This window comes from Hylobates moloch, unplaced genomic scaffold, assembly GCF_009828535.3.
Source record: "Hylobates moloch isolate HMO894 unplaced genomic scaffold, HMol_V3 SCAFFOLD_21, whole genome shotgun sequence".
Classification (NCBI taxonomy): domain Eukaryota; kingdom Metazoa; phylum Chordata; class Mammalia; order Primates; family Hylobatidae; genus Hylobates; species Hylobates moloch.
The window spans coordinates 22,530,083-22,538,401 of NW_026652296.1; the positions used below are offsets into that span (position 1 = coordinate 22,530,083).

General features: G+C 51.7%; 1 protein-coding gene across 2 annotated transcripts in view; it reads left to right on the forward strand.

Moving 5' to 3' along the window:
• KIAA1755 (KIAA1755 ortholog) overlaps positions 1 to 5,066 on the forward strand; it is a 50,422-nt gene extending 45,356 nt beyond the window's left edge. For both annotated transcript variants that reach the window (XM_032143265.2, XM_032143266.2), the window contains one exon: positions 1,824 to 5,066. In XM_032143265.2, coding sequence (XP_031999156.1) covers positions 1,824 to 2,525 — 702 coding nt within the window. In that variant the 3' untranslated portion in view covers positions 2,526 to 5,066. The remainder of the gene's footprint in view (positions 1 to 1,823) is intronic.
• Positions 5,067 to 8,319: the final 3,253 nt, after the last annotated feature.

An 8,319-nucleotide genomic window follows, 5' to 3' on the forward strand; every position in this document is an offset into this window, starting at 1 on the left:
TCCTTGCAGGCACCCTTTCTGACTGCCCACCCCTCTTCTCTCTCGTCACCCTGTTTTGTCACTTCTGGGTGCTCACTTTGATCTGAAGTTGTCCTGGTCCTTGTCACTCGCTTGTCTCTTGCATGGTGCCTGCAAGGTGAGCTCCCTGAGGCAGGGACTGGGTTCGAGTTGGTCCTGGCTCTATCCATGGTGCCTGGCACAGGCTCAGCCCACAGTGGCTCAGGGAGGCTGTGCGGGGAGTCAGGATAGGCTGGAAGCCTGGGGATGGCCTGTGTGGAGGTGGTGTCTGTGCCAGGCCTAGAAGTCATATGGGGGAGGTAGCAACACTGACTTTGAGTCCAACTCTCGCTGTTGGATCTGGGCTGGCCCTGTTTCCTCACTGGCCCTGAATTTCAATCTGTTCACTAAAGGGTTGGGCAAGATGATTTCTGAGGTGCTATCCGTCTCTGTCCAGCTTAGCCTGGAAGGTCAAGTCCTGGACAGACAGACAGATGATGGGACAGCCCAGCACCAGGCTCAGCCCCTGGTGGGGAGCGTGTGTGCAGCAGCTTTGGTCCTAAATAATAATAACACAATGGTGCCACTAACGGAGATTTATGGAGCTCTTTCCCGGCCATGAGCTCCGTGTGCTTGCACGAATATGAAGCCATTTATCTAAAGACAAGTTCCCTTAATCCGTGGAAAGATGGTCTCTTCGGAGAAAATGGTTCTCCAATCCCTACAGCCTAACAGCTCGCTGTCAGTTTCTAAATTAATGGAGAGAAAGATTATGTTTTTCACGAGCTGCAGGGAACGTGTTGGCTTCTTTGCAGTCTGCAGACATTTTGTAGGGGAAGCGGGGACCGACAGAATCACAAAATGGGGCAGAGGCTCAGCTGGAGGGAGGGGGCCTGCGGGCCTGGTGTGGCTGACAGTCTCAAGGTGTGATGGTGGGGGCACACCCCTGCCTGGCCCGTTTCTCCTTCTGCCCACGGAGGTGCTTGGAGGACAGATCCGAGGTGGAATCCCAGCTCCTCCCTGACTTGCTGTGTGACCTAGGGCAAGTGAATTCACTTCTCTGAGCCTCAGTTTTCTTCTCTGTGAAATGGGCTGCTGGTGCAGTTCAGTGCGATCCCGCCTGAGACACACAGAACCTGGCAAACAGTCAGTGCTCAATAAACGTTAGCCAGACTCCTCCGTCACAGCACTCGCAGGGGTTAATACAACCATGGATAGGAATTTCACCTCTCAAAAGGCTTTTCATGATCATCTAGTGCAACTTCCATTTTACAGAAGAAGAAACTGAGCCCCAGAGAGAGCTAAGTCCCTGCTGGCCCGTAGGTCTATTAGAAGGTGTCTGATGGGCCGGGCGCAGTGGGTCACGCCTATAATCCCAGCACTTTGGGAGGCCAAGGCAGGTGGATCACCTGAGGTCAGGAGTTTGAGACCAGCCTGACCAACAGGGTGAAACCCCGTCCTACTAAAAATACAAAAATTAGCTTGGCATGGCAGCAGGCGCCTAAAGCCCCAGCTTCTCAGGAGGCTGAGAATTATTTGAACCTGGGAAGCAGAGGTTGCAGTGAGCCGAGATTGCGCCACTGCACTCCAGCCTGGACAAAAAAAAACAAAAAAAGGTGTGTGATGATCCTAAGAGTGCTTGGGGGCTATTTCCAGATGGCAGGTGTGTGAACCCAGGGAAGAGAGGGAAACCAGGGTCATCATGGTCAGTGGAGAAGATCATGGCCAAGCTGAGTGGGGCCCTGGCTTCGGGCACTTATTAATTCAGTCCTCCACGGTCGCACTTCCAGCCTGAACCCCCACCTCCCTCTCTTCTTGTCCCCCAGATGACCTGGTTCCACATGGACTGTCAGGACCTGATGGCCCAGCTCAGGCTGGACAAGACCTCAAGGGTCAGTCCTGGGGACCAGCGCCGCCTCCACCGCTACCTGCAGCGACTGGCGTCCGAGTTCCCTGCTGAGAAGCTCGCAGCCGTGGGGCTGCAGGTGGCCTCCCTGAGCCGGGCAGACCTGGGCCGGGAGCTGTGGGAGGAGGCTCGGATCAGGCATGAGGAGATCCGGATGCTCCTGGAGAAGGCACTGACACACAGCTCTTGCCCCGAGGCTCCCACTGCTCACTCTGCGTGCCCAGAACGAAGAGGGGTGGCGGCCAAGGGCCAGATTCTGAGTGTAGAGGTCGCTTCCAAGGGGAGGTGGGACCAGCCTCCACTAGACTCACTGGGCATGGACCATTTGCCAAAGTCCTATTGGCCTGCTGGGCCCCCCAGAGGGGAACAGAACAGAACTTTCCAGGCAGGCTCTCCACCCCAGGAAGCTGGCCGGGCTGCAGAGGCTGAAGACGGCAAAGGCTCCCACAAGCTCCCTGACCCTGCCCGCGAGCGTTTGCTTGCCACCACCTTCTTCCGGCAGCAGCCCCCCAGGCAGAGCCAGGTCCCTCGCCCCACTGGGGGCAGCTTCTCCTCAGAGGGGACAGACTCGCAGACATCCCTTGAGGACTCACCCCAGACAAGTCCCCTTGCCTCCCTCTAGCTGAGAGCCCCCTTCAGTGACACCAGCCTCCAGGAGCACTGGGACAGGGCCCAGCTGGAGGGGTAGCTGGGAGCTCTGGCCAGTTCCAGTGAGACATCGCCATGGAGCACTGGTTTTACATTCTGCCTCTGCTGGCAGGATGAGAACTGTCGACCTGCCCCTGGCTCCAGAAAACTCCTGGGAGACCCGATGCTCACCCATGCAGAATAGCGAGAGTGGGCATCAGAACCAGGGCACAATAAAGGGTGTGATTGGCTCCATCCCTCCAGGCTATCATTGTGGAAAGACCTGTCGGCACAGACCCCTCCAGAGATCTCCCTCACAGGCAGGCAGACACCCACCTGCAGCTCAGGAACATACACAGATCTCCCCTTGGGCACAAGGGCCAGTGTTGCCCTTATACAGAATCCTCAGGGATATTCGGGAGTGGTTCCTTGTCTTAGATTCTAGGAAAATGGACCCTGAGACAAGGATTTAAGGATCAGTGCATTTGGTGCTGATCCAAGAACCTCTGCTGGGGGAGTAGGAGGTGAATCTGCAAAGGGAATAAAGAGTATGTTGTCAAGCAAGTTTTCTTTTTTTTAATTTTAAAAAATTCATTGTATTTTATTTTTAGAGATGAGGCCTCACTACATTGCCCAGGCTGGTCTCAAACTCCCGGGCTCAAGTGATCCTCTTGCCTTGACCTGCCAAAGGGCTGGGATTGCCCTTTCCGCCCAACCCCCGACCCCACCAGGGACACGGTCTCATGCTGGTGTCCAGGCTGGAGTGCAGTGGCGCAACCATAGCCTCAAACTCCTGGGTTCAACCGGTCCTCCCACCTCAGCCTCCTAAGTAGCTGGGACTACAGGCACACACCACCATGCTCAGCTTATTATTTATCTACTTTTTGTAGACATGGGGTCTTGCTATGTTGCCCAGGCAGGCTGATCTCAAGCTCAAGTGATCCTCTGGACTCAGCCTCCCAAAGTGCTGGGATGATAGGTATGAGCCACTGTGCCCCATCCTCATACACATTTCCATGTTGGCAACTGGAGCTGGATCTTGCTGGAGATCTCTGAAAGACAGCATGGAATCCTCAAACACCCCCTGAGGCATGAGGCATCCAGGGCATTTATCTGCCAACCCTCAGGAGTTGGCACTAGTAGATGGCACGCACAGCCAGCTCCATGGGCCTTGGCAAAGAGAATTGCCTCCTGGAGCCAGAGGCCGGTTCCTGTGCTCAGAAGGGAAGGACATGTCCTCTGTGCTCCCTGTCTCACGAGGCCCCTTCAACAGGCATGGGCCTTCATTCTCAAGTTCAAGGAACCCTGTGGAATCTTGTCCTTGTCCTCCAGAGAAAATCCTCTCCGCCTTAGAGGTAGGTGCCCCCTCTCTCTTACCTCCCCACCAAGCCTCCTGAACTCAATGTCTTCTGTTCCTTTCCCTGCCCAACATCCACCTCTCTTGGCGCAGCCTCTGTGGCCCAGTGCCATTGGGGTTCTGTGGGTGGCTGGGTCCTGATGGTTGGGGACCGTGGGAAGGGGCCTATCTGTTGGATCTTAGATGGATCATCCAGAAGTCCCACCCTTCATACTGCCTGGAGTGGCCCCTGCCAGCGCCTCTCTGGAGTGTCATTAAGCTGAAAATGTTTGCCTTACCTCTGCAGTAGGATGCGTTACTGAAGTGGCCTCTTGGTCACCTAGCCCTGAATTTTCCTGGCTCCAGAAAGAGGCTGGGGGGCACAGGTTCCCCGCAATGAGGCTGTGAAGGGGAGAGAGGCAGGCCTGGGCTAGGCATAGGAGGACAACTAGGGCTTCTCAGGAGCTGTCTCAGCTAAGAGTCGCACACTTGATACCTAAAATGGCTTCAGGAATCTTCCAAGACTGAAGACTTCCCCAGGTGTGGTTTAGGGCCTGCCTGCCTCAGAGCCATGAGCAGAGCCGGTCAAAAGGCTTCCTGGGGAATCCTACTGAAGACATTAAAATAGACTCTTGGGGCTGGCAGGTGGCTGGAATCTGCGTTTGTAGCCAAGTGCTCTTCCTGCGTGACTCAGAGAAGTGGGGGTGCATTTGGGGAACACCCGGGGCTGGGGCCTGAGTCCCTCACCCAAAGCCAGGTTTGATTCTTGCATTCCACTCCCTGCCTTCCATCCAGACAGGCCCAGGGATGCATGAGGCGTTGGATTAGCCCGTCTCCATCCATGCCTGTCACCTCAGAGAGGGCCAAAGTCTCTTAAAATGCTGTTGCCATAGCAACAGCATCCAGCCAGTGGGGACCACAGGCAGGGAGCCACAGAACCTGGGGTGCTGGGATGGAAACTGGCTTGTGAGAGACCACAGCTACTGCTAGAAGGAAGGGGGGCAAAGGGGGCACAGGTAATCTAAGAATCCTTGGGAGGGAGGAGTCCCCAAGGTTACCTTGTGCATCCCTCTGTCCCCAGAAAGAACTGTAGCCCAACAATTTCTCCCCTCACTGCATCCCCTGGGGAAGAAGGGAATGCAGAAATGACATATCATAATGAGTAACAATGTAAAAAAAATATTGAATAATAACAGCTAACATTTCTTTTGCATCTTCTTTGTGCCTAGCTTTGAGCTAAATCCTTTAAAAGCTTTACAGGGCTTGTTGAATTTTTTTTACAACATTATGAGACTGATTCCACCCTATTTTACTGAGGAGGAAGCTAAAACTCAGAGAGGTTTGGAGGTACCTTGCCCAGTGCCCCAGTGAGGGGCAGAGATGGACTTGATCTGGGCCTAGTTTACTGGCTTTGCCCAAACGTGCCCACAGTAGGGGCATGGCATGGCCTCCCCCAGAGAGTCCCTACGAGTGATGACATAGCTTTGAATCAGCGAAGCCTCGGCCCCTGAGAGGCTGCTCTGAGGAGGCAGAGGCCACAGTACCCCTCCGTGGGATTTTTAAACAAGTTTGAAGCCTGCCCTGGCGGAAGAAGATGGGCTTTCAAGGAACCCCAAGTCAGCCAGTGATATGACTGTGAACATCCCACTGTGATGGGAACACTTTTTTCAAGCTCGAGGGGCTGGTAGGCAAGAGGCAGAGGAGGAGCACAGCCTGGAAGTCAGGCACTTCAGGTGCCACTCTGCCCTGTTGCTGATGGCCTGGTCACCCGAGGCAAGTTGCTTCCTCTCTCTGGTGCTCAGTTTACCCCACCTTTCCAATGGAGGCATTGGATGGATGAGGATATTTCTCGTCTTGGAGAGCCCTGCTTTTGAATCCAGGCTTAACAGCCTAGTGCCCTGAGTAGATAGGTGCCCCTCAGTTTTCTCATCTGTCCATTGGATTTGTCAAGCCTGCTGGGTCAGGAAAATAAGATCTCTGGATCCTTGTGTTCTGCACCAAGCCTTCTTCCTTTCCAGAGGAGTAGCCATCTTGTGAAGGAACAAAGCTTTGAAAAGACTTTTCACTGCTGGGCAGTGATGTGGGGCAGACATCGGACTGAGCCCAAATAGAAGTCTAGGCACTTTATAGTTCGCAAAGCACTTTTTTGTCCATCTATTTCCCATCTGATATTTACTACAACCCTTTGGGTCATAGAAGTCATACTCTGAGATGGCCCCATTTTACAGTTGGGAAGAATAAAGCCTGGAGAGGGGCAATGACTCGCCCAAGGTCACACAGCCAGGAAAGGGGCCAAGAAGGGGAAAGCAGAGGGTCTGGGCCTGGTTCTGGACCAATGCCAAACCCAGGATTGTGGATGAGCCTGTGTTTTGTCAGCCACTCTGAGGTAGGCCCCTCACACCCTTGTGACACAGACAGGGTGGCTGTCACACCCACTTTAGACCCAGACAGCGTGGCTGGCTGGGGTCAGAATATAGTCTGACCTCATAAAGCAGAGATGTGATGTCCTGTTCTCCAGGGGCTGGGAATTGGCCTCCAGCCCAGGACAAATTTGCCTGGTCCCAAACCCTAGCTGAAAATAGCTCTCTGAGGCCAGAGCCAGAGAGTCCCCTGTAGAGTAAGCGCTCTGGATAGGCGGCAGGACTCTGGGGGTCCCATTGCCCTCTGCCTGGGGCATGCTGGGGAACTCTGGGTAGCCATGTACTTCCTTAGGACCTCCTTTCCCCATCTGTGAAATAGAGGGATTAGGTCAGACCAGGGAAGGAAAATGGTGTTGTTTTGTATGTGGAACCTCTGACCTGCCCTCCCAGTCCTGCTTCCCTCTCTGTGCACTGACCATCCATCCAGGCGCCCAGGCTGGAAACTTGCAAGTTGTCCTCGAACCTTAACCTTAACCCCTAAATCCACTCTCCTGATCTCTCTGTTATCTTCTACTTCTCTCTCCCTCCGTCTTCCTCTCACCCTCATCCCAGCCTCCATCCTCTAGCCCCAGACAACTATAACAGGGTCCGCAGTGGTCTTCCCGCAGTCACTTGGATCCTCTTCATCTGTTCTCCACCCAGAAACTAGAGGGGTCTTTCAAAACGTAAAACAATGTCAGCCCTGCTTAACCCTGAACAGTAGCACCCCATAGCTCTCCAGATAGAAAATCCAACCTTTCTGTGATCTACAAAGCCTGTCGTCAGCCTCTGCCCTCCACTTCAGCCTCTTCTCGATCTCCATGTCTTCTGAGTTCCAGAAGCACTAACTTGTTTTCAGTTCCTCAGCCATTCCAAGCTTTTTCTGGGGTCAATTTCCCCAGAAGTGGACCTAGGGGGTGAGGATTCAGGTACAGGTGATTCATTGAAGAGGTGATCACAAGAGAAAACAGGAAGGGAAGCAGAACAGGGAAGGGAGGGAAGCCAAGGTGCAATTTCAGACAAAGTCCCCACCTCTGCCTGACTGCCTGGGGGAACTCTGGAGGATATTTTACACCTCCAAGGCACTTCATGCTTTCTGCAGAATCATGTGGCACAAAGCAGAGTCTAGTAGCTCCAGGGCAGACCTTGGAAGAGAGTTGCAAGTGTGGGCCCATAAAAGATAATATTCTGTATCGATAGTATGTAAAAAGCTCTCACAACTAAATACTACTACTACTAATAATAAATTTTAAACTGGACAAAGACCTGAATAGGACTTTTTCCAAAGAAGATGTACAGATGGCCAATAAGCGCATGACAAGATATTCAACATTACTGGCCATCAGGGAAATGCAAATTAAAACCACAAGGAGATGTTGTTTCACATCCACAAAGATGGCTATAATAAAAAGACGTATAACAAGTGTTGGTGAAGATGTGGAGAAATCAGAACCCTCATACACTGCTGGTGGCAATGTAAAATGGTGCAACTACTTTGGCAAGCAGTTTGCCGGTTCCTCAAACTGTTAAACATCAAGTTATCCTATGACCAAACAATTCCATTACTAGGTATATACCCAAGAGAAATGAAAACATATCCACACAAAAATTTATACATGAATGCTTATTGAGAATTATTCCTGAGTCAAAAAGTAGAAGCAACCCAAATGTTGATTAGCTATTGAATGGATTTTTTTAAAATGGATTTTAAAAATATACACAGAATGAAATATTATTTAGCCATTAAAAAGGAATGAAGTCACTTCCTAACATTTTATGAAGCCACTCTTATCCTGATATCAAAGCCAAATATGGACATCACAAAGAAAATTACTAACCTTATGAATATACCTTATGAATATAAATGCAAAAATCCTCAACAAAATGCTAGCAAACCAAACATGACAGCATCTTAAAAGCATTATACAGCATGACCAAGTGGGATTTCTTCTAGAAGTGCAAAGATAGTGAAACATAAGAAAATCTATCAGTGTAATATGCCAAATTAATGGAATGAAGGAAAATAAACCACATGACCATCTCGATGCAGAAAA